The sequence below is a fragment of the Hemibagrus wyckioides genome, linkage group LG03, assembly GCF_019097595.1.
Source record: "Hemibagrus wyckioides isolate EC202008001 linkage group LG03, SWU_Hwy_1.0, whole genome shotgun sequence".
NCBI lineage: Eukaryota > Metazoa > Chordata > Actinopteri > Siluriformes > Bagridae > Hemibagrus > Hemibagrus wyckioides.
Window position 1 is genome coordinate 2,732,066 of NC_080712.1, and position 25,580 is coordinate 2,757,645.

General features: G+C 42.4%; 4 protein-coding genes across 5 annotated transcripts; 3 read left to right on the plus strand and 1 right to left on the minus strand.

Moving 5' to 3' along the window:
• The first annotated feature begins 346 nt into the window (after positions 1-346).
• Positions 347-8,028, plus strand: LOC131350861 (E3 ubiquitin-protein ligase ZFP91-like). The gene is made up of 12 exons (XM_058385833.1): positions 347-1,229; positions 2,237-2,271; positions 2,364-2,471; positions 2,665-2,698; positions 3,069-3,176; positions 3,295-3,381; positions 3,479-3,646; positions 4,317-4,367; positions 4,454-4,532; positions 4,830-4,944; positions 5,110-5,209; positions 6,008-8,028. Exons 1-12 carry the CDS (start codon positions 835-837, stop codon positions 6,804-6,806), a joined length of 2,079 nt encoding a protein of 692 aa, XP_058241816.1. The 5' UTR covers positions 347-834; the 3' UTR covers positions 6,807-8,028.
• Positions 8,029-8,679: 651 nt separating this feature from the next.
• On the minus strand, positions 8,680-10,641 carry si:ch211-113e8.11 (uncharacterized). Its single transcript, XM_058385835.1, has 2 exons — positions 10,417-10,641; positions 8,680-10,059 (listed from the first exon to the last, which is right to left on the minus strand). The coding sequence occupies exons 1-2, from the start codon at positions 10,488-10,490 to the stop codon at positions 9,420-9,422; spliced, it is 714 nt and encodes a 237-aa protein (XP_058241818.1). The 5' UTR covers positions 10,491-10,641; the 3' UTR covers positions 8,680-9,419.
• A 653-nt stretch (positions 10,642-11,294) lies between these two features.
• Positions 11,295-13,027, plus strand: LOC131350862 (uncharacterized). The gene has a single exon (XM_058385834.1). The coding sequence runs from the start codon at positions 11,538-11,540 to the stop codon at positions 12,405-12,407; it is 870 nt and encodes a 289-aa protein (XP_058241817.1). The 5' UTR covers positions 11,295-11,537; the 3' UTR covers positions 12,408-13,027.
• A 1,274-nt stretch (positions 13,028-14,301) lies between these two features.
• On the plus strand, positions 14,302-21,254 carry cntf (ciliary neurotrophic factor). Of its 2 annotated transcripts, XM_058386235.1 has the most exons (4): positions 14,302-14,435; positions 14,525-14,624; positions 19,440-19,727; positions 20,093-21,254. In XM_058386235.1, exons 2-4 carry the CDS (start codon positions 14,550-14,552, stop codon positions 20,279-20,281), a joined length of 552 nt encoding a protein of 183 aa, XP_058242218.1. In that variant the 5' UTR covers positions 14,302-14,435; positions 14,525-14,549; the 3' UTR covers positions 20,282-21,254. The 2 variants fall into 2 exon arrangements, with proteins under 2 accessions (XP_058242218.1, XP_058242217.1); XM_058386234.1 differs by having other exon boundaries at positions 14,330-14,624.
• Positions 21,255-25,580: the final 4,326 nt, after the last annotated feature.

Below are 25,580 nucleotides of genomic sequence, written 5' to 3' on the forward strand. Positions count from 1 at the left end.
GTAATGTTTTTTTGTTTATCTTTTTTAGATTCTTTGATACACATGGTATAAATATAGCCGGAAAGAGTATACGAGGTTTTCTTGTCATGCAGATGGACATCATAATGTTAGAGCTGTCTGTGTCTCAATTATGTCCCACACAAACTCACTCAAACTTAACAAATATAAAGAAACTCACATCTCCCACACATGGTCTGTTCGTATCGTACACACAAACCTGCGAGGAGGCTGCATGTGTGTGAGTGACGATTTTGTGCACCGCAGCTTTAATGTAAAGGCGGATTGAGTGTGTGTGAGTGAGGATTTTGCGCACCGCAGCTTTAATGTAAAGGCGGATTGAGTGTGTGTGAGTGAGGATTTTGCGCACTGCAGCTTTAATGTAAAGGCGGATTGAGTGTGTGTGAGTGAGGATTTTGCGCACCGCAGCTTTAATGTAAAGGCGGATCCGTGCAGCTGAGTGTCGCTCCTGAGCCTCTGCCGCTCAGCGCGCGCTTAAAGGAGACGCAACAAAGCCAAGATGAGATCCGAGCCGCCCGGTTCTCACCTACAGCCCGGTTTACTATCGCTTTAAGAGCATACTAATACCGTCTCTGCGTCTTTAAAAAGATGCTTTTTGCAGAGTTATAACTAAGTTTCTGAATTTAAGCAGAAATCTCGAACAGAAAGAGTGCGAGAAATCAGGGATCGAGGAGGACTCGGTGAAATATGTTAGTGTGTAGGATCAGGGCCTTTAACGAGCAAAGTGTTTTCATATTTTTATACCGTATACATGATTTCACATCCGCTTGGATTAATTAAAGCAATTGAACCGAATATTGTTTTGTTTTTCGGTGGATGATGGAAGTGCAGCGTGTCGATAAAAAAGAGAAGCGGGAGGAAGAAGAGGAGGCCGCGCTCACATCCCCGGACTCGAGTGTGACCCGCACGCCGCGCAGGGCGCTCCGAGGCCGTGGGGCGACTCGATCGAACTCCGCCGCTCCGCCTGCTGCGTCCCCGGACACGAACGGAACCCCGAGCCAAGCGGGATCTGGTCGGGTGCTGCGAGACCGGTCCACGCGATCCGTGCCCGTGTGGAGAAGGAGAGACCTCGGAGTGGAGCAGGACGACGACGATGATGATGATGATGAAGAGGAGGAGGAGGAAGATGAAGCGGAAGCTCGCCGACGGAGGAAGACAGCGTGTCCGCGGCGCAGGAGGAACGCAGAGACGGCCAGAGACAGTAAAGCTCAGTACGGGAGCACGCGCTACACTAACACACTGAAATGCATTCTCACATGTACGAACAGGGAGAGAGAGAGAGAGAGAGAGAGAGAGAGAGGGGTGAATCTCCCCGTCTTTTCCTGACTCCAGGCTTTGCAGCACGGTGCAGTGAGGAACACAGTGAGGTTCTCGTGCTCCTGGACGCTCTCTTAAAGGGCAGTGGGTTGGGAAACAGGAACCTGCCTCTAAATCTGAACATTCCCTCAGTAGCACTTCCTTCACCGAGATAAATAAGTTTGTAGAGGTGTACTCGGACGGGATCCGTTTCCTAGATGCGCGTGCGTGTGTAGTAATGTTGCCTGGAGATGTCTGGATGGTTATAGCTACTGTGATTATTTACTAGAAAGATGTGTAGAAATGTTTCTCCTTCTTTCTTCTCAGTGGAGAAGAAACTGAAGACGAAGGAGAATTTTACCTGAGAATTTCAGCATCTTCGTGCCTGTAGTGTGAATATACAGTCATGTTGTAAAGCTATCTCTGTTTTGTTTTAATCAACCTACTGCTTATTAATAACTCCATAAACGAAAACAAATGAGACGTTAAGAGGTATTCAGTGAGGGCAAAATGGCAGTAATGTCACGTTGTGACGGGAGGATGAGTTGTGACGGGAGGATGAGTTGTGACGGGAGGATGAGTTAGTGTGGGCGCTGCAGTGGCTGAGCTGAATTATTGGAAGAGTTTTGTGGGCGTGGCTAAACAGAAATCCGCTCTGCTGGGGTCATTTTCTGCTGATTATTAACATATGCATGTGAATATGACAGATATTTACACAGAACTTTACTAAAAGACTGATATTGAGGACTGATGAACAAAGCGTATATATTTTTTGCTATTAGAATATTTGATTATATTGCTGTTGGCTTTGTTTTGCTTCTATACATGATGCTATTCTGAGAATCTGAGTAAATTCTGTTTACGACGGTCAACATTTTAGTATACGTCTTCACCTGTGTGTGTTTTCTCTCTCGTCTGTCAGGTGTGGAGAAAGTAAGGACGCTGCAGGCAATCGAGGTAAATGTGTAGTGTGTAGTTTTTTGTTTATACTGAAAATAATTACTAATGTAACACACTGATTCTTTTTATTTCTCTTTTCCCGGGAGCAGCCGGTGGCAGGCGAGTTCAGAGCCGCAGCAGAACGCCGTCGTCTCGTGGGGCTCGTGGTTTGGCGCGGGTCGTGTGTAAGAGCGAGCCGGAGGCGGAGGCTACCTGCGGTACGAGGAGTGTCATTTGACTGTGTGTTAGCACGCCTCTACACTATCCAGCATTAGCGGATAAGAGGGGTGCCAATACTTTGTGCAGTGTAGCAGATGGGCTACAGTGTTAAACATGGACATAAATCATAAATGTGTTTCAAAATATCATTCTGATTAATTATGCTAATTTATTCTAATTTTATTTTTGCAGCAGAAGAAAATAAAACGGCTGAGAAGAAGACAAGGTACAGCTTTATACTTATAATATCTCTCTCTCTCTCTCTCTCTCTCTCTCTCTCTCTCTGTATATAGTCACCACACCTGATACTCTATCACTAGTTCAGTGAGTTTTAAGAGAGTTGTCAAACATGCTAATTAGAATATTAGGCCCCGCCCATACAGCCAGTTTTCACATCAGCTGCTGGTTTGTCACGTTGTTGTTTTCACTCTGTAGTTAAAATCTGCTTCGTGTTTAATTTAACGCTCAGGGTTGTTATGATAGAAAACATGAAATCTGTTCTAAAGATAAAAATGTAGAAAAAAATTTCACCAACTTTTAGTGTTGTGATCACGTTCAGTTCAGTAAAGTTTGATCACTTTTCTTTTTTTCTTCAGCACTGAGAAGAAGAGTGAGGTAAAGGAGGATGAGGTGCTGCTGGGTGAGGAAGATCCTCCTTTCACCGATGACCCGAAAGACCAAACGTACGAGCCTCGGGCACAGAGGTACATTTACCATTTTACATGATGCTAAACTGGAGGCTATATACTCCTTAGCTACATTAGCCTCATAGCTCCAGTGCAAAAGTAAAGACTCAACTATGCCGTCATTTCTGTTGTTCAGTGAGGATGATGAGGGAGTCAGCAGTGATGAAGATGTGCCCTTCAAGGATGACCTGAATGATCAGAGCTACGACCCCAAATCTGGGAGGTGTGTGTGTGAGGGAGAGAGAGAGAGAGAGAGAGAGAGAGAGATCAGGAGGTCTAAATTATGAATAATATGTACATCATTGCTGTTCTTCATGCAGGGATGGTCAGAAGGCAAGACGCAGAGCTCCTCCGCGGCCAAGAGAGAAGAAGGAGAGAGCAGCTGGAGGAGAGCAGGACAAGGAGAAAGAGACAGAGGTGAAGACGGAAGGAATGGAGATGGCAGACGTGAAGCAGGAGGCTGGAGACGGAGCCGAGCCACCCAGGAAGTGAGACACGTTTTAGTGATGATTTACAGAACTGTTAGATTCAGATGTAGTAGTCTGTCAATCAAATCCACACTCACCAGTTGTCATGGAGACGGTTAGCCTCTCTTCCGTAGGTCTAATCCCCGCCTCTAAATTCTCTGAAATGAACTTGTGTAGTGTGTAATGAACAGACCGTGATGAATGAGAGGAAAAGGAGTGGAAAGCCTCAGTGGTCAGTACTCGCTGAACTGAAGCGCTCTCGCATCTGACCATTTCTTTGCACACTCTTCTGGTCCCTTATTATAAAGTACCTTTTAATGTCCACACCCACTGATGCTGCTCCACACACTCACATGAGCCACCATTCCACTCTCCATTAAACAATAAAACTCTAAAGAACGCAGCACAGATCTTGTCTCCGAAACGTTCCTCTGCATGTAGCTCGCAGTAGCATTGTTCTACCAGAGAGGGCGACATTACATCCTGATAGAATCCTGCAGCAGAAGGAAATGCAAACAAGACGGTTTTCTGTGGTTGTGTAAATGAGTGAAGGATCAGACGGATTCATTTGCTATGCACAGTGATGCCATGGCGTTAGGTAACATGATGAAACAATAAATCAGCTCTTTTCCTGTTCGGCATTGTGCTGTTGTTATTACTGCTGTCTGATCCTCTGGCTCTGATCCTGCAGGAGAGGTCGGAGAAGAAAAGACGACAAGAGCCCACGTCTTCCCAAGAGAAGGTAAAACATCAGATTACAGAAGGACAAGAAGAACGTCAGTGTCTGTGTGACTGACGTGATGAATTAAAATGTGTGTGTGTGTGCAGGAAGAAGCCGCCAGTGCAGTATGTGCGCTGTGAGATGGAGGGATGTGGAACAGTTCTCGCTCATCCACGCTACCTGCAGGTGTGTATCGGAGAATCCTGAGACATTTACATGATATTTTACAAAATGTTTAATCTCTCTCTCTCTCTCTCTTCCTCTCTCTCTCTCTCTTCCTCTCTCTCATCTCTCTCTCTCTCTCTCTCTCTCTTCCTCTCTCTCATCTCTCTCTCTCTCTCTCTTCCTCTCTCTCTCTCTCTCTCTCTCTCTTACATCACATCTCCCTCTCTCTCTTTCTCTCTCCCTCCCTTTCTCTCATATCTCTCACTCATATCTCTCTCTCCCTCTCTCTCTCTCATATGTCATCACTCTCTCTCTCAGCATCACATTAAATACCAGCACTTGATGAAGAAGAAGTATGTGTGTCCTCACCCGTCCTGTGGTCGTCTGTTCCGCCTTCAGAAACAGTTACTGCGTCACGCCAAACACCACACAGGTATCAGAAAATAACAAAAACTTCACATTCCTGTGTATTTGTATTCTAACATCAGTCAGTGTAGCACTGTGTGTTAGTGTATTGGATGGGAGCTAACAGGAAGTGAAGCAGGGCATAGATTTAAATCATTTTCTGAAGATTGTGTGTGTGTGTGTGTGTGTGTAGATCAGAGGGACTACATCTGTGAGTTCTGCGCACGTGCGTTTAAGAGCTCTCACAACCTCGCTGTTCACCGCATGATACACACTGGAGAGAAACCACTGCAGTGAGTCTCACAAATACACACACACACACACATCCAGGCTCATGGGTTCATTTATTGTTTATAGCTGGGGTACACTTCACATTTAGCCTCACACTGAAAAACACAGAGGTTTACTATTCAGGTAGATTTGAATATTAATTAGTCTGTTATGAATATTAATGAGCGTTTGGTGTTATAGTCTGAGGGTATGAATCACAAATGAGTGGTATGTGATTCATTTCTGATTCATACAAGATTCATTTGTGACATGATTCATACACACGATTCACTTGACTCATTCAGTCAGGAATCAATTCAATGAATGTATGAATCCTGTATCAGTTCCCCATTGAATCACAAATGATTCCTGATTGAATGAGTCACAAGTGAATCATGTGTATGATTTCATGTCACAAATGAATCTTTTAAGAATCAAGAAATGAATCATGTATGAATGATTTTTTGAATATTGAACGAACTGCTTATGAATGTATTGTTTGCAAATGAATTTTATATGAAGACAACACTTTAATTAAATTCATTGTGTTAAAAGAAGAGAAAAGAATCGTGTGTGAATCAGAAGTGATTTGTGTGTGAATCCTGAGTAAGTTGTTTTCACTAAAAAACTAGAATCCAGGAGCAGGAGCTGGACCTGATCCGAGTCCTTCTCTAAATCTAACCTCATAACCCATGAGATCCTCTACACCATGGAGCAGTATACCCGAGTCACTCTGGACTTGTGGTCCGACTCTCCATGGTGGTCTCCTTACATAAGCTGTTTTTTTTTACGTGTCTCCTCTTGCTCTCTCCATGCTGCAGGTGCGAGATCTGCGGCTTCACCTGTCGTCAGAAGGCGTCTCTGAACTGGCACATGAAGAAGCACGACGCCGACGCCTCCTACCAGTTCTCCTGCGCCATCTGCGGCAAGAAGTTTGAGAAGAAGGACAGCGTGGTGGCTCACAAGGCCAAGAGCCACCCTGAAGTCCTTATCGCAGAGGCTCTCGCTGCAAACGCGGGCGCCCTCGTCACCACGGCGACGCCGACCACCACTCACGTGACCCCGGTGGGCGTCGGCCCCGTCATGCTGCTGGAGCAGGAGCAGCCGCTGCACACCATGCAGGTGCCTGTCACTCTCGCGCTGCCCTCTACAGATGAGGCTAAGAATGAAGCAGAAGGGGGCGGAGTCTCTGCGGCACACCCGACCTCTTCTAATCAGACGCTGCATTTTGTTTCCGCCCCCGTGTCCCAGCAACAGCTGTCCGTACAGGCTTCTCCACAGATCGTTCACATGACCTTTACCACCCTTTCGCACCCTCCTCAGCAGCTCCCCCTGCTGTCTGTCACACATCAGCTGCCCCCGAGCACAAGCTCCGCCCCTTCTGTATCACTCCTCCCACAGATCACTTCTGTGGCTTTCACTGCCGATCCCGCACCGGTGTCCTCCGCCTGCACTCCACCCCCGCCTCCTCCTCCTCCTCCGGCTGAGCGGAAAGAGGGTGGGGCACTCTGGGAGGGTGGGACCGGGAATGTGGGCGGGGTTTGGGAAGCGGGCGGAGCCGGCGAGGCGCAGGTTGTGACGGACGGCTCGGATGGGACGATCCAACACAGACTGATGTAGGGAAGGAAGATTTTCAGGTGGGAATGAATTCCGGAGGAAAGACGAGGACTCGTGTCGGAATTACACGGCAGACATTCTGTTCATCTTCTCAGACATGGAAACTAGCCGTTTCTATGGCAACCTACAGAACAGACAAGTGGATGCACTGAATGTAGGATAGCTAGCAATTAGCTAAATGTTATAACATGAGTTAGTTTTTTTTTTAAGGTAGAAAGATAAATGCTACTGGCTAAAAAATGTAAACTACCCAAAATGATTAACCTTCATCCGCAGGGAATGCCGGGAACGTGATCCTCACTGCCTTTACCCGGTGTGACGTGGAATTCTGAGTGTCTGAGACGTGACACTGTGTGTTGCTGTAATTCTGAAGGCGCTCCTCCTCAGTGAACCTCCTCAGAATGGAAACTCTACAGGACTTGAAATCGATCGTGTATTCAAAATCAATTTTGATAGGTTTATAGATGTGTGTGTGTGTGTGTGTGTGTGTGTGTGTGTGTGTGTCTCAGAATGTTGTCTTAATGGGTTTTTTTTGTATATAAACACTTTTAGTCTTCAGTCTGTTTTTTTTCCGGATGTTTGAGTTCCTGTGTGTTCATGTTGGTTTCATGCATTTAATTTTAAAATTCTTTCCATAAGTTTTTATTCTTTCATTTTTTTACGTAAATCTCTGAACACTGCGTACGATAACCTTATAACAGGCCACTAATAGAAGTCTAATAGACATGTAGGATGTTTTTCTCCTTAATTGTGCACCGTATCGGGGTGGGAAGGGGTGTGTGTGTGTGTGTGTGTGTGTGTATGGTGTGGGGGGGGTAATTTATTAAAGCAACATGTCTCTCTATAACCCAGTTATCTTAAAGGAGCTGTTCAGCTAAACTGCTAGCTGTACGCTTTCCGTAGTCGTGAGCAGCATTAGCCTTTCGTAGGTCAGACGTTTCCTGAGCAAACCATTGTGTCCTAGGAGAACATAGAACCGTCTTCACCTTTTGACCTGTAGTTTAAAGGTTTTTTCCACAATACTAACATTGTATTGCTATTTAGACAGTTACAGAAATGAGCTGTGAAGAAGAAGAATGATGGTTACACAGATAAAACTGTTGTCTAGATTTAAACACTTTACAGCAAAAAAATATTTAAAACAATAGACTTGAAGAGATTCCACCTTTTATAAATCCCTCAGTCTTATTAACCATGAACAATAAACATGTCTACACTCCTCTAACTCCGTCTGTGTGTGTGTAAACAGGAAGTATGTAATGCTGCACTTCTTCAATCTCTGTGCATCCTGACACTTAACAGGTTATATTTATTTTTTCCAAAATGGTCAGCGTAGTTGTTATATTCAGAGTGCACTTCCCGGTCTTGTGTTCCTGGACATCTGACCACGGCTTTATTTCAGACTTTTTAAACTCGAAGGCCACACTGGGATTGACAGGTGGGCGGGGTCACTAGAGGATAGGAGGAGGAGCTAATGTCAATTACATGTGAAACCTATTACCTAAAAAGTAAAAAAAGTTTTAGTTCAGTTTTAGTGGGAACAGTGGTGTTGCTAAGTTTTTGGACTTTTCGTAGTTCCATTTATTGTTAAAGTAGGGCTTAATGACTCTACAAACATTGCGTGTGTAGAGAAGATACGGTAGTGCTTGGAGTGCGCCATCTAGTGGAATCAATTGAAACACCTGGTATTGCAGGAAAAATGCGCTTTAAATGCCGTCTTCAGGACAATTTTCTAAATACTTCATGGCTGTACTGGTGTAATATTACTTTCTGGTCTTTTCCTCTAGATGAATCTGTACCATGTTGTATGATCATGTGACATCACCTTCCACATGCTACGCCCTGTTTAAAGACATTATTAAGAAGCAGTACTAATGGACGATATGATGATGGTTAATCCAGAACGCTGTAGTTTATTCAAAACACTTCGACAGAAAGATTTCATGAAACAGTTTCAGCCACAGTTAGACATGAGGAACTTTGTAAAAGGAGTCAATTTGGAGCTGAAAGAGTCGACTCTTCATTGCTGTGATAAGAGCCAGATGGGATGTGCTGAAATGCTGAAGTGTTGTAGAGACAGAAATAGTCACTGAATTCTACACTCATAATTACTGACCCGTCCTGACTGATGCTCAACACCTGATGTAACAGCATACGGAGGCTGAACAGTTGAAACTGTGTGCTGTTTTTTACATAAAAAAAAACCCAAAACTGAACGAATAATGTGTGATGTGTTGTTAGTGTTTGTTACAATCAACACAAAACATGGAGAATGTCTGAGCTCAGTCTCAGTGTAGGAGGTGTGGCCTCTGTGTGTCAGTCTCAGTGTAGGAGGCGTGGCCTCAGTGTGTCAGTCTCTGTAGGAGGTGTGTCCTCTGTGTCCTAGTCTCAGTGCAGGAGGCGTGGCCTCTGTGCATTAGTCTCGGTGTAGAAGACGTGGCCTCCATTTGTCAGTCTCAGTGTAGGAGGTGTGGCCTCTGTGTGTCAGTCTCAATGTAGGAGTTCTATCTAACATACACCCAGGATAAAACCACAATCCTTCACACAGCATGTCACTCATCAGTCCACACCTGGGGTAGTTTTAAGAGTCCAGATCTCATTTCTCACACCCCGTCTTCATGTATGTGCGTGTGAGACGTCCCTCTGCATGGCGTACTGCTTCAGCGCCCGTTTAGGAGGGATGAGACTATCGCTAACTCCAACACGGTTCTTCTTCTTCTTGCTCTGATTCTCCTCCCCATCTTCTCTTTCCCTCTCTACAGCTGACTCCCTGCAGGCCGGAGTGTCAGTTGCAGAGTTATTCGAGTCCAAGTCAGTGGGTTCTGCCACGTTCTGCTGCAGGTCACTGTCATGAGCGAATTTGCAACGGATTCCGAAACGGCAGCGTCCATTCTTCCTGTAGGCCACACACACCCTCTTACCACCGATGTGTGAGGGCTGGGCCTGGGCTGTGAGTGGGACGTGTTTCTGGAGCACGTTGAGTTTCTGTTCTGCTTGCTCTTTAAACGGGTTCGCAAACACGCTGCTGCCGGCTGGAACGCAGAACCCTCCCAGAGCAGGAGAAGGCAGTTTATTAGACGCAGAACTGACAGAGGGAGAAAGGGGGTGCTCAGACGATGAGGCGACACTCACTGGAGCACGTTCTTCTTCCTGCTCTTCATCTGGATCAGACTCTGAATCAGACTCACTGGAAGCTGATCCAGATTCCAACAGGAAGTTGCGTGATTTCTTCTGTTTGGACTCATTCTCCTCATTCCTGCACACAGACATTTATTATAAACCTTCTCTTATGTGTGATGTTTGCTAGTAATAGATCCTCGTGCCTGTATCGGATGATGAGTCTCACACAGATTTACTGATAGGCTTTCTAACACAGTATGACACTCGCTCGGGTAGGGGCGTGGCCTAATATCTGAAGACGGAAGTGTACACTTATAACACAGTTTTTTTCATATTATTCGTGTTTGTGTACTAATATTATAACTGATCGCGAGTGTGTGATAATGTAGGCACGCAGCGTGCTTGATGCAGAACTGGTGGCTATAAGATTCTGTTCTAGAGCTAATTATTAGCCTGGTAGCACAGTGTATATTTGTGATTCTCCGATACTCACTTTGCTGCTCCGCTTTGTGTTTCTTCTTCATCCTCTGAATCAGATGAGACTCCGTATCCCACTAGAGAGTTCATCACCTCTTTATAATTATTTTTATACAATTATAATCGCAGCTATATCTACAAACATAAAGTATTTACATCATAACGGTCTTTCTTAGATGTTAACTTCATGTTTATGAGGAAGTACGTTTTTCTTCTGTTCGCCTCTGCAGTGTTGGCGCATGCGCAATACTGCCATCGTGAGGTTGGTTGTGCTTAATGCACCGATTAAACGTAATTACAACAAAAGGCATTTTCTTTTTTATTCCTGACATTTCCTAGAGGTTTTAAAGCTTTGTTTTATGAATTATGCCCTTAAATGAACTACTACTGACACTCACATTGTTTCTATTAAAGCTCAATTTAAAGATTCAGACAATTAAATCAAGTAATCAATCCCTGTGCTTTCCCTGATTTGTCAGTGTCATACATAAATCTATTATTATACCAATACTTAAAAATTATGACTAAATTTAAGTTAAGTTATTATGCCATTAAAGTTAAAGTCTATATATTATTTACCAAGATATTATTGTCTGTTTGTGAAAGTTGTGCAGTTTAAATGTAAATGTATTCGTTATTTTAATCTCCCTGAAATGCTTTGACTCCTTAATTCAGTGTCTGAATCAAACGAAACTGAAGAACAAGCTGTTTAATCCGGCTGTATCAGTTCCCCATTGAATCACAAATGATTCCTGATTGAATGAGTCACAAGTGAATCATGTGTATGATTCATGTCACAAATGAATCTTTTAAGAATCAGAAATGAATCATGTATGAATGATTTTTTGAATATTGAACGAACTGCTTATGAATGTATTGTTTGCAAATGAATTTTATATGAAGACAACACTTTAATTAAATTCATTGTGTTAAAAGAAGAGAAAAGAATCGTGTGTGAATCAGAAGTGATTTGTGTGTGAATCCTGAGTAAGTTGTTTTCACTAAAAAACTAGAATCCAGGAGCAGGAGCTGGACCTGATCCGAGTCCTTCTCTAAATCTAACCTCATAACCCATGAGATCCTCTACACCATGGAGCAGTATACCCGAGTCACTCTGGACTTGTGGTCCGACTCTCCATGGTGGTCTCCTTACATAAGCTGTTTTTTTTTACGTGTCTCCTCTTGCTCTCTCCATGCTGCAGGTGCGAGATCTGCGGCTTCACCTGTCGTCAGAAGGCGTCTCTGAACTGGCACATGAAGAAGCACGACGCCGACGCCTCCTACCAGTTCTCCTGCGCCATCTGCGGCAAGAAGTTTGAGAAGAAGGACAGCGTGGTGGCTCACAAGGCCAAGAGCCACCCTGAAGTCCTTATCGCAGAGGCTCTCGCTGCAAACGCGGGCGCCCTCGTCACCACGGCGACGCCGACCACCACTCACGTGACCCCGGTGGGCGTCGGCCCCGTCATGCTGCTGGAGCAGGAGCAGCCGCTGCACACCATGCAGGTGCCTGTCACTCTCGCGCTGCCCTCTACAGATGAGGCTAAGAATGAAGCAGAAGGGGGCGGAGTCTCTGCGGCACACCCGACCTCTTCTAATCAGACGCTGCATTTTGTTTCCGCCCCCGTGTCCCAGCAACAGCTGTCCGTACAGGCTTCTCCACAGATCGTTCACATGACCTTTACCACCCTTTCGCACCCTCCTCAGCAGCTCCCCCTGCTGTCTGTCACACATCAGCTGCCCCCGAGCACAAGCTCCGCCCCTTCTGTATCACTCCTCCCACAGATCACTTCTGTGGCTTTCACTGCCGATCCCGCACCGGTGTCCTCCGCCTGCACAACACCCCCGCCTCCTCCTCCTCCTCCTCCTCCGGCTGAGCGGAAAGAGGGTGGGGCACTCTGGGAGGGTGGGACCGGGAATGTGGGCGGGGTTTGGGAAGCGGGCGGAGCCGGCGAGGCGCAGGTTGTGACGGACGGCTCGGACGGGACGATCCAACACAGACTGATGTAGGGAAGAAAGATTTTCAGGTGGGAATGAATTCCGGAGGAAAGACGAGGACTCGTGTCGGAATTACACGGCAGACATTCTGTTCATCTTCTCAGACATGGAAACTAGCCGTTTCTATGGCAACCTACAGAACAGACAAGTGGATGCACTGAATGTAGGATAGCTAGCAATTAGCTAAATGTTATAACATGAGTTAGTTTTTTTTTTTAAGGTAGAAAGATAAATGCTACTGGCTAAAAAATGTAAACTACCCAAAATGATTAACCTTCATCCGCAGGGAATGCCGGGAACGTGATCCTCACTGCCTTTACCCGGTGTGACGTGGAATTCTGAGTGTCTGAGACGTGACACTGTGTGTTGCTGTAATTCTGAAGGCGCTCCTCCTCAGTGAACCTCCTCAGAATGGAAACTCTACAGGACTTGAAATCGATCGTGTATTCAAAATCAATTTTGATAGGTTTATAGATGTGTGTGTGTGTTTAAATGTAAATGTATTCGTTATTTTAATCTCCCTGAAATGCTTTGACTCCTTAATTCAGTGTCTGAATCAAACGAAACTGAAGAACAAGCTGTTTAATCCGGCTGTGAGAAAAATGTGTGTTTGGTATCTTTTCCCAGCTATAATATTACACTTTGAAGTTCCTGCAAGACTCAGATTTCCTGTCAGCACAATACCAGGGTTTAAGAGCAGACATTACATGACATTTTCTCTTGGTGTAGAACCCTGAATACGATCTGAGCTTGAATTTCATTAAAAGGTCATCTTGAATTCATTTAAGAACCTGGATCTGGAATTTCTTACCAAAATTCACACAACCATTTTTTGATATGAATGGAAATGGTAATGCTGCAGCACACACAGAGACATTCTATACAAGTGTGTGGTTTGTGGGAAGTTTGTGTAAAAACCACATGGAAGTGATCATCATGGGTGCACATACTTTCAGCCATATAGTACACTGATCAGCTATAACATACTGACCACTGAGAGGTGAAGTGAATAAGACTTGAGTATCTCCTCATCATGGCACCTGTTAGTGGGTGGGATATATTAGGCAGCAAGTGAACATTTTATCCTCAAAGTTGATGTTAGAAGCAGGAAAAATGGACAAGAGTAAGGATTTGAGTGAGTTTGACCATAAGGACCAAATTGTGATGGCTAGACCACTGGATCAGAGCATCCAAAACTGCAGCTCTTGTGGGGTGTTCCCGGTCTGCAGAGGTCAGTATCTATCAAAAGTGGTCCAAGGAAGGAACAGTGGTGAACCGGTGACAGGGTCATGGGCGGTCAAGGCTGATTGATGCACCTTGGGATAGAAGGCTGGACCGTGTGATTCGATCCAACAGACGAGCTACTGTTGATCAAACTGCTGAAGAAGTTAATGCTGGTTCTGATAGAAAGGGGTCAGAATACACAGTGCAGGATGGGTCAGGGCTGTTTTGGCAGCAAAAGGGGGACCAACACAATATTAGGCAGGTGGTCATAATGTTATCCCTGGTTGGTGTATATCTCTAGTCAGATTAACATGTGTATTAGAGCAGGAAAAATGCACTAATTTGTAAAGGACACTGAGTTCATCAGGACTAGATTTGGGAAGTTAGACCCACTCAAAATGGCTGACACGGTGACGTGTCGGAGATGCTAACGGCTAATCGTGCTTTTATTTCATCGGTAGCACTTTTTAGTGAAACGAACAGTGTGTTGATGATTGGTATATTTTTTTTAATGTTAGACATTTTTCAAAATGTAAAATTGCTGTTTAAGGTACGTTCAAGACTTTTTGTAGGAAAACAAGTTCGGGCTGAGTTCAGTGTTGCTAAGCAACCAGAGTTGAGGCGCACGAGCGCAAATTCCTTAATCCCAGTGGAGAATTTTGTTTCCGCCTTTCGGTCCTCCCTCTGAGAGAGAGAGAGAGAGAGAGAGAGAGAGAGACGGGGTGGAGAGGCTGGACACTTTAAAGCACACTGTAATTTAATGAATGGACCTGGAAGTCTAGGAAAGTAACTCAGCTGCGCGTGACCAAACAACCAGTAAGAAATCTAGTTTAAAGATGGTTTAAGACACTAAACTGAACTAGTTAACCTAAAACCCGAACTTATCCTTCTTTTAAACCTCCCAGGGGGAGTTAGAGGGAGTGAAAGTGAATGGCTTTAAAGGACAAAACGGTGGCTCTGGCCAGGCTGCTGCACAGAGACTGCACCCAGCTACTGGACTTATACGTAAGTGTGCTTTTAAACACAGACACACACACACACACACACACACACACACACACACACACACGTTTTTCATTAATATATATTTTTTTAAATACTGATATAACACTGAAATGGTGTTTCAAGGTGATTATTACGTCATGAAGAAGTTTGACGTCATTAAGTTTTTTTAGTAAATGAATTGTGTAAAATAATAGTTTAAAGAACATTCACATTCGATCATGTAGCGGTGTAATAATGGAATATGAGAACATTATTGAGAATGAACAGATTACATACTCTGTACTGATACAAGTCAGAGGGTGTGTGTGTGTGTTTGTTTGTTTGTTTGTTTGTTTGTTTGTTTGTCTTGTTGCCACTTATTCATACTTAGTAACCGCCTGGTCAGGATCACACAGGTTTAACTTTCGGCTGTTAGTTTGTTCATATTTTGGGAAGCAGAACCGCCTCATGGATCACACTGGAGAATAAAACGTCTGTGGAAAGTGGTGTATATTTGTCAGGGTGTTAGCACTGTCCGGTGTCAGAGGAAGTCTGTGTTAGCGTCCTTCACCCTCCCTGCTCACTGGCTAGCGTACTTCTACGTTTGTTTTTCTTTCAGTCTTATTCACTGTTTCCAAGGTGGAGTGCTAGGCTTCATATCTGATCACAGGAAATGAAAACGATCAGCCAATTTAATTCAGGCCACACCCACTTCATGCTGATGTTTTGTGATGATTATTGCTAATTTAATTCAACATGGTGAAGACAACTGTTCGTCCTGATGGAGCTGGAACCTCATCGCAGTTTGAGGAGTGACAGGATGTGGAATCTGATCTGACCTCCATTTTGTTTAGCTGCTTGAGATGCTATGCTAGCAGACTGTTTTCTTAGGGTTAGGGTTCAAATGACATCATTTGAAGAGTCTCATAACGTTGCTAGCCAAATCGTCTTGCCAGCCAGTTAGGCTACAAGAATTAGTCGATACAAATAAAGACGTAATGCAGCATGTTTAGCTGTTGTGTTGATGTCATAGTTCATGCAATGTAATTCATCACATGAAGTGAGATGCAGGGTAAAAGTGTTTTAGTCAAACAAATACTTCACAAATTCTCTGTAGCAGAGATGATAATCTTATTCAAAATCTGTCTGGAGTTCATGAGCTCTAATGTTGTGGTATATTATTTAGATGAAAAGTAATTCAATGGACCAGAGACTAGCTACATGGCTGAAGATCTTATCTCAGAAAGGAGGGAGTTAATTCAAAAAGAAAGCGTGAGATGATCGATTGCGTTTGTTTTTCTTGCTTCTGCTCATAGATCTGCTCACTCTGCTAATAGAAAGTGGGAACGTGAAGAGAAACAAAACATAACCACTTCAAAGTGTCCTGTTTCTGAGCACACACGAACCATTAGTGTTTACGCCGTACAAGCTTCACTTTCACTCACATCAGCTGCTCGCTTTGTACACGAGGGAGTTTATGTAGCTGAAGCTAGCTCAGGGGAGAGTTAGCATATGATCCCTGCTCCAACTGGGTGCTGATGAAGAAGAAGAGAAATGAACCATGGAGATGGAGAACATAACATCAGCACGGTCAGATATTACCCACAAGACATTTCTGCTTTCGGCCCCTGAATGTATCTCAGTGTGTCGCAATCCTTCTCAGAGGGAATGCTGTTGCGCAGGAGGAAGGAATGGATAAATGGTGTGTGTGTGTGTGTGTGTGTGGAGGAAACATGAGGAATAAGGAGCTTCATTCTGCTCATCATCTGTCCACATCCCACTCGCTCTTTGGCTCACATATCCTCCCGGTTCTTGGTGCAGAAGTTTGGGGTTCCTGTAATCAAATCTCTTCATGGTTACGTGCCAAAAGGCTGATCAAACAACTCTCTGTTCCCGTTACCTAAATGCCGGAGTGTCAGAGTTACACAGGATAGGAGCCTGGAGCGTAGGAACAGTTTGGAATTACAGCAATGTGACTGTAATAACCACACACACACACACACACACACTTTATAGGCCTGTTCCAGTCAGGACATGAAGAATAAATGAACACACCTATTGTCTCTTTCATGCTTAATTAAATGATAATGATTAGTTCTGGCGATTTTCACTCTTCTAATACGCAGTGTGCATTCAGCAGTGTGTGTGTGTGTGTGTGTGTAACCAGGTCGCTGATCAGGAGGCTCTAAATTCTTAATCAGTGACTTATCTCATGCCACACATCCTGGTTTTCCATAATCACCCTGGCTCAAGCTGCATACACTGCTCAGAAACTGCTTACTCACGCCTCTTAAAGCGGAAATAAGTGTTTTTCATTAAGAAGATCCTGGGGTGTATGTAAGCATCCTCAGAGTGCTGTGTTCTAAACAAGCTGAAGCTCCTTACAGGCAAAATCCATCATGGAACCTTTGTATATTAATCTATATAATACACACGTGATCTCCAGTCACATGTTTTTAAACAGTTTCTGATATTACCCATAATCCTGTGGGCAGCTCTCACTTCATCTCTACCTAAAGAGAGCGATGCAGCAGAGCTTTAGTCCTTCAGTCTGTCCAGCTCTCTCACCTCCTCACCTGTGCACTCTGTAAGATCATCATCATCACCATCATAAGTTTGGCATCTCGCAGCTCACTGGCTCGTCTCTTCCATAACTCATCACATTCTAGGTCTCTGAGTCCAACGTTTGCTCTCCATTAAATTCTCATTAGTATGATATTGAAGCGGAAAATTAAAAGCGAGTGCTGAAAGAAGCTTTTCTTTTTTGGAGGAGCTTAAAGCCAAGCACAGTTACAGACACAGAAACTGGACAGCCGAAGACTGGAAAAAGTCCAGGTGATATTTTCTTTATCTATTCTCTGTGTGTGAGTGTGAGAGTCTGTGCTCATGATGGCCTCAGATTCTTGTTCATGGCTGCAGGAGAGGAACCTCTGTGTTACCTTTGTGTAACTTCACCTGAATTACCTGAGGAGAATTACATCACGCTTGTTTAGAGAGGGATAGAGCTGATGAGTGAGAAATATCTACAGAATCTTTGATCTGTTTTGACATGTTGGAGATTGGGCTGCAATTATGGAGCTTGGAACCAACATGTGGTTTCTTAAGGAGTGGCTTAACAACTGGCTTTTAAATACCAAAAGGATTTATTATGTTCTGGATCAGCTCCTTAACCACTGAACATGTTTCTAAAATGAATTTACTGTTAGTGGTGTTGAGTCATGGACACTCAGAGATGATCTACTGGACATGAAGGACAGAGCTTGTGTACACAATACAACTAAACTCAGTGAGTTAGGAAGCCTTCTAGGGTAAGGATGTTCTAGGTATAGAATTGCAACCTTTATCATCTCTATTTCCTTACAAATTAATGAATGAATGCACTGACAAACAGGTGGAACAGGCAGCTCTGGGAACGCAAGAACCTGGGAATGTATTAACCTTTGATGATAGGACCCTTGGAACAGAGGGCTAAACCCTAGAATACAGATATACAGACATTTAGGGACATAAAAGACTCGGATTAAAAAAAAACTTGGATTAATTCACTGGGATTATGAAGCTATACAGCTATACAATATTGCAGGTTATAACACTGGGATTATTGGGATTATAAACAATGGTATTAAGATACTGGGAATATAAAACTCTGGGATTATAAACACTGGGATTATAAAAAAAATGGGATCATGATACTGGTAATATAATACCCTGGGATTATAAACACTGGGATTAAGATACTGGGAATATAAAACTCTGGGATTATAATCCCTGGGATTCTGACTCTGAGATTATAAACACTGGAATTAAGATACTGGGATTATAAACACTGGGATTCTGACTGAGATTATAAACACTAGGATTAAGATACTGGGATTCTGACTGAGATTATAAACACTGGGATTAAGATACTGGGATTAAAAACACTGGGATTAAGATACTGGGATATAAACCCTGGGATTAAGATACTGGGATTATAAACATTGGGATTAAGATACTGGGATTATAAACACTGGGATTCTGACTGAGATTATAAACACTGGGATTAAGATACTGAGATAATAAACAGTGGGATTAAGATACTGGGATTATAAACACTGGGATTAAGATACTGGGATTATAAACACTGGGATTAAGATACTGGGATTATAAACACTGGGATCCTGACTCTGGGATTATAAACACTGGGATTATAAACACTGGGATCCTGACTCTGGGATTATAAACACTGGGATTAAGATACTGGGATTATAAACACTGGGATTAAGATACTGGGATTATAAACACTGGGATTATAAACACTGGGATCCTGACTCTGGGATTATAAACACTGGGATTAAGATACTGGGATTATAAACACTGGGATTAAGATACTGGGATTATAAACACTGGGATCCTGACTCTGGGATTATAAAACACTGATTAAAATTCAGAATCATTTTATTTACCATAAACAGTGGGATTATAAAACACTGAAATGAAATAAAGATATTGGGATTAAAGTTTGGTGTTATAAATAAATTGAGGTTAAAACCACTGGGATTATAAACACTGGGATCCTGACTCTGGGATTATAAACACTGGGATTATAAACACTGGGATCCTGACTCTGGGATTATAAACACTGGGATTAGGACAGTGGCATTAGAACACTGGGATTATAAAACACTGAAAAAATGAGATAAAACAGACCTCTGGGATTGGGTTAAATCGACCAAGGAAGTCTGAGGTAAATGTTTGCCCATATAAGGGCATCTGGATTTCCTGCCTCAGCGGGGCACTTTAACCTGTTCAGATTTTGATCTTGTCCTCTGTGCTTTGTTCTTCCTCCTGTTCCAGACTACCCGTGAATCTCTGACATCTAACTCTGTGTCCGGGTCACAGCTGGTGTCCATCCCTCCGTTAACATCTCAGCTCACCCCCTCTGAGAAAATCTGCTTCCTGCACGCGGCTCTCCGAAAGTGTCTCCATCTGCTGGACAAAGCCATAACCCACGAGGACGCCATCTTCCCTGACGCACCTGAGGATGAGTACTCCAAACAGAGGAAGACCGTGAGAGAGCGACTGAACTACCTGGTGTCGAGCACAGAGCGCCTCCTGGTGGGCAGAAAGAGGTGTGATGCTGAGGTACTCAGATAAATACTCCCATTTATTTATTGATTCATGTGTGTTTACTAGCATGAACTGATTTTTCCTGCCATTTTTAAATATGCATTCTTAAAACTATACTACAAAAAATTACTAAAAGAAAATAATAAAAATAATAAGTGTGCATCTCAATCAGATCCCCAGGTGGTGAATTATACATTTTTAGAATTGGCTTCAGAAAATATGATGTCATCTCCAGTAATGGAACATAGTGGACATCAGTGTTCTCTGATTTTTGTAGGGAGCAAACTTTTCCAAGGATTTGAAAGCTACATTCAGTTTAATTTTACACACCGGATGTTGTGTTGCATAACCTGAAGTGTGTGTGTGTGTGTGTGTGTTAGGCAAAGGACTTGGTGGATGGTGGAGTGTTTGCTGTGAAGAAATGGATCCTCCAGGTTCTGCAGGATGTCGTGTACTGGTCCAACAAGACAGCTGAAACTCTCCAGACTCTGCCGGCTCTCACAGCCATGAAGGCGACGAGAACAAGAAGAGCAGCAGTGAGGAAGGCGGCACACAAACTACGCAAATAAACATCTACCAAGTGTGTATGAGAGAGAGAGAGAGAGAGAGAGATTTATTGAAACACACATAAACCATAACTAAACGACTTTTTAGTAAGCTAACATACAACTGACCTACAAAACTAATCACAGTGACGTGTAAGGGAATTTTACTTTAGTTCGTCGCCCTCTACTGGACAAACCACATAACAACAATACAAAAAAAATGGGCTTTGTCTCATTTGGCAATATAAATCAGGATATTGTACAATTTATAAAAGGGTATCTGAAATTTTATTTCAGATTTCATTTTCAGCAAATCCTATTTATTTCATTAGCTTTGTTGTATGGAATAGTCACACCACATAGACACTGTAGGTAAAATATCCTGATATGTAGTTTAAATTCATTTTCCTAGAGTCAGTATTCCTTGCGTTTTTTTTTTTTGTTTTGTTTTTTATAAATTTACACCATTTGCTCATATGTTTAGGGTCGGTGTAGCTAATATATCAACAAGTCATGTTTAAGAAATTTAAGACAAATCACTTTTATTTTCACTCAATGGGCAAAGATGCGAGAATACTGTTGCTAGGCAACCACACCTCGCTAATCACACCGGCTAGCCAGTTTGCTCAATGTAAACTCTTTTATTCAGATATTGTAAAGGTTCAGTGACTGTAGACACCAGACAGAATGATCAGAAACATCAACATTTACCTCAGATGTGTTGATAAATCACTCAGAAAAGACTTCCTTCGACTGGAGTCACACTTTGATTCCACTTCGACAGCTAAAGCAATTCGAATAGGATCAGCCATGTTGATCAATTCATCAGAACACTGCCATTGTATTAAGGATTATTTTGGTCTACAATATTATTAAGCTTTAAAAGAAGAGAATTATTTGCAACACCACAAAGATTATTACAAGTTTATTCTCGAAATATTAGCACCTATTTTCTAATATCAATATTGTGATTTTATTCCCTGAACATCAAAATCTATGAATTTGTTTATCAGTAACACCAAAACACTTTTGCTCTAACAAACAAGGTCACATAAACATCCGTGCAACATTCGACTCGGAAGTGGGAAGTTGGAATGAATTGATTTTGAGCTGGAGAGCGGGAGAAAATGGACGCCTCGTTTGTGACAGCTAGCTAACTGTGATGAGTGATGTATATTTTCCTCTGTGTGATAGATTTAACATGTCTGTGTATCAATCAGTCTAAGGTTAATCTTTGTATATACTGTAGAGGTCATTTAAAAGGTCAAGAGCGGTCAACAGCCTTGTTGATTTGACGTCACTTGCTGAACTCGGGGTCGAGAAGACCGCTCCATGCTTACGAGTAGGTTTTCTGAGTAGAGAAGTTGATTTCTTTAGCGTGAGGTCCTAAATACCAAGTTTTGTGTTTTAGTCAAATGCCATATTAGCATCATGCTAATTTATAATCCAGCATTGGGGAACAAATTGAAAGAAAAATGGAAGACAGTGCTTTATAGATCACCGTAGATATATTAGCTAAAACGTGAGATCTGTATTTTAATGCCTTTGATGCATCGACATTAGAGCTTTAGTTTGTAGGAGAAAACGGAGAAAGCTGAAGTTAGCAGAGCTGGATGTACGCCACAGACCAGTTTCCACCCATGGAAGTGATCTCTAAAGTTTTTAAACCAGCAAACAGCATGTTTATTGACACCTAAAACATTTTTAGCAGATGGCCAACACTGAGCAAATATTTAGACATTTATCAAACACTTTTATTCACTGTTAAGAAACGTATTCCTGTCCATAATGTCCTGAAAACACACTTCATGTTATTTTTACAGAGTTATTGGTGCTTCCAAGCTGTTGGATTGTGTAAAAGTCTCACATTAACACTACACACCAGTCTAACGTCTGAACAAAACTCTACACACACACACTAGCACCAAACACACAAGCTGTCTATGTACATTTTCTACAAACAGGTACAAGCTGCTAATTCAGTGACAAAGCGCCATCTAAAATGTTCTTCAGTTTCTTCCTGCTCATGACTTTAGCTCCTATCTAGCATCACTGAGTTTGACACGATAATGGAAGACAAACCTATGAGTGCGGTTTCATCTTTTTTCTTCCACAAATGACTTCGCATTAGATGTTTATTATAAAGAAAGCTTGAGAGGAAGTAGCAATGATTGTTGATGCCTCTGGTGTGTGTATGTAGCTAGGACAGTTAGCTTGCCTATGATAAGATTCTGAGAATGTAGCTAGTACGAAGTGTTTAGTGTTTTCCTTTGTATTTAACTAGTAAGCATCAGATGCTATGTCTAGCTACTAGGTTTTTTTTTTATCTGCACAGGCCATGCCCACTAGTGACATCATTAGCAGTCTTTTCCACTGCAGCAGGTGACGCATGAAATCTTTCTGCCAGTCTCTCTCTCACTTCTGCTGCCTTTATGCTAATGTTTATGAACCAAGCATGAAATTTTGAGATGTTTTCAGAAGGGCTACCATATCACATGTTCTCGCTCCTCCTCTCATTAAAGGGGTCTGTGACTATTGCATCCTGACCTTTACAGTGACACTGCTTTAATCAGTTACATCTGCACACCTTCACTGTGGTTTTATCAGAATCTACTGAGCACATACACTATATTGCCAAAAGTATTGGGACACCCCTCCAGATCATTGAGTTCAGGTGTTGTTTTTCAGGGGTTGGACTCGGCCCCTTAGTTCCAGTGAAAGGAACTCTTAATGCTTCAGCTTCATACCAAGACATTTTGGACAATTTCATGCTCCCAACGTTGTGAGAACAGTTTGGGGATGACCCCTTCCTGTTCCAACATGACTGCACACCAGTGACCAAAGCAAGGTCCATAAAGACATGGGTGAGTGAGTTTGGTGTGGAGGAACTTGACTGACCTGCACAGAGTCCTGACCTCAACCCCATAGAACACCTTTGGGATGAATTAGAGTGGAGACTGTGAGCCAGGCCTTCTCGTCCAACATCAGTGCCTGACCTCACAAATGCGCTAGAGGAATGGTCAAAAATTCCCATAAACTCCTAAACCTTGTGGAAAGCCTTCCCAGAAGAGTTGAAGCTGTTATAGCTGCAAAGGGCGGGACAACTCCATATTACATTCATGTGCATGGAAAGACAGATGTCCCAAAACTTTTGGAAATATAGTGTATCTGAGGGATTTATCTAAAAAGTTAAGAGATCTCTATATAAAAATATATAGAACAGGTGACCATCATAATGAGACTACTGATATAATGATCTCTGAGTTCTCTCTAATCTCTCACTGCACTCCATACAGTGTCATTAACCCCACAGAACACGGCGTACGTTGGTGTTGACGGTGTTTTTCTGCCTTAGAAACAAATTCAAGCAGTAACCTTTATCAGAATGTCTTTATGATCGTGCAAAATGTAGCGTACCTGTTAATGTGTGTTAAAATCTGTGTATTATTTTTGTATCTTTTTATCTTTATATACGTTTAATTGTGCGTGTGCATGCATATGTGTGTGTGTGTGTGTGTGCATGTAGAGTGTTTTCGAGAATGAAAATTTAGCAGGAAATCTCTATGTACCTGTTATTCAGCAGCTCAGTACACAGCTTTATTTATATCTGCAGACTGTCACAGAGTTTTAACTGAACATTGTTTTAATGCTCGAGTGGTGTGATCTCTGCAGTTAGTCATGTAAAGATTAACACCCAGGAGTGTTTCATTCCACTCACACCGCAACAACTCACCCTGACTACACTTTTTCTTCATTACTGAATATCCTGTTATTTTTATCCGTTTAGATTTACATTTTTAATGTAGCTGAAATGGGTTCATCACTGTCACTTCTCAATCTGTGTGTTACAAAACACTGACACTGGAATTAAAATGCAAAATAAAAGTTTACTCATGAAAATATGAAACGTGTTGATGTTTTACAGTTTTCCTGGATAAGAACTAAGACCACTGAGAGGTGACGTGAATAAGACTGATGATCTCCTCATCATGGCACCTGTTAGTGGGTGGGATATATTAGGCAGCAAGTCAATATTTTGTCCTCAAAGTTGATGTTAGAAGCAGGAAAAATGGACAAGAGTAAGGATTTGAGTGAGTTTGATGAAGGGCCAAATTGTGATGGCTAGACCACTGGATCAGAGCATCTCCAAAACTGCAGCTCTTGTGGGGTGTTCCCGGTCTGCAGTGGTCAGTATCTATCTAAAGTGGTCCAAGTAATGAACAGTGGTGAACCAGGGAGACAGGGTCATGGGTGGTCAAGGCTCATTGATGCACGTGGGGAGCGAAGGCTGGCCCGTGTGATCCAATCCAACAGATGAGCTACTGTTGATCAAACTGCTGAAGAAGTTAATGCTGGTTCTGATAGAAAGGAGTCAGAATACACAGTGCAGGATGGGTCAGGGATGTTCTGGCAGCAACCAACAGAATATTAGGCAGGTGGTCATAATGTTATGCCTGCTCATGATTGGTGTTACTATGAAGGCGGCTGTTGAATAAGAAATAAATGAGTAACATTTTTCTCCAAATATATACATTTAATGTTATGGAACATCTATGAAATCAGTTAGTTCCTCTTGTCACATACGTTAAAGCAGCTATAAGCAGTCCTTCCCTCACCAGCCTCTCTTTTCTCATTATCAAGACAGAAAAGATCTAGAGTTCACTCCTCTGTCCTGAAGATGTCAGCTTTGTCTCTGTGCTGACACTGAAGACTCCTTCCATATGTTTCACAAACCTCTCCTTTCTTAACTTCACGATTCCACACCATCTTTAACACGTTTATGTGCAGCATCTGCTGTCCCAGTGCTACTGCAGGAGCGGTTACCATAGAAACACTAATGATTTCAAACAAGTGCATTAATGTAAACAAAACGATTTCTGTCCATTTTATAAAATAGACAAATATTAAATTTTGGAGGTAATTCAGGACTTTCTCTTTTCACATATGAATATATATAAAGCTAATTTCACCACAGATTTTTCATCATGCTTATTATGGGTAATAAATTAATCAGGAGAAAATGCTTAGCCATTACACGATTATTACTCTAAAACCTGATCTGTACATGAATGTAGTTTTTTTCCCCAGTACTCCAAACAATACAAATGTACAATATAATTTACATATAAACATGTAAAACTAGAATATAAAATATCAGACATACAATTAATATAAAAAAAATGTAAAACTAGAATATAAAATATAAGAAATAATTTAAATAAAAATGTAAAAGTAGCATAAAAGGAATACAATTTAAATAAAATAATATAAAATAATATAAAATGTAAGAAATACAATTTAAATAAAAATGTAAAACTAGAAT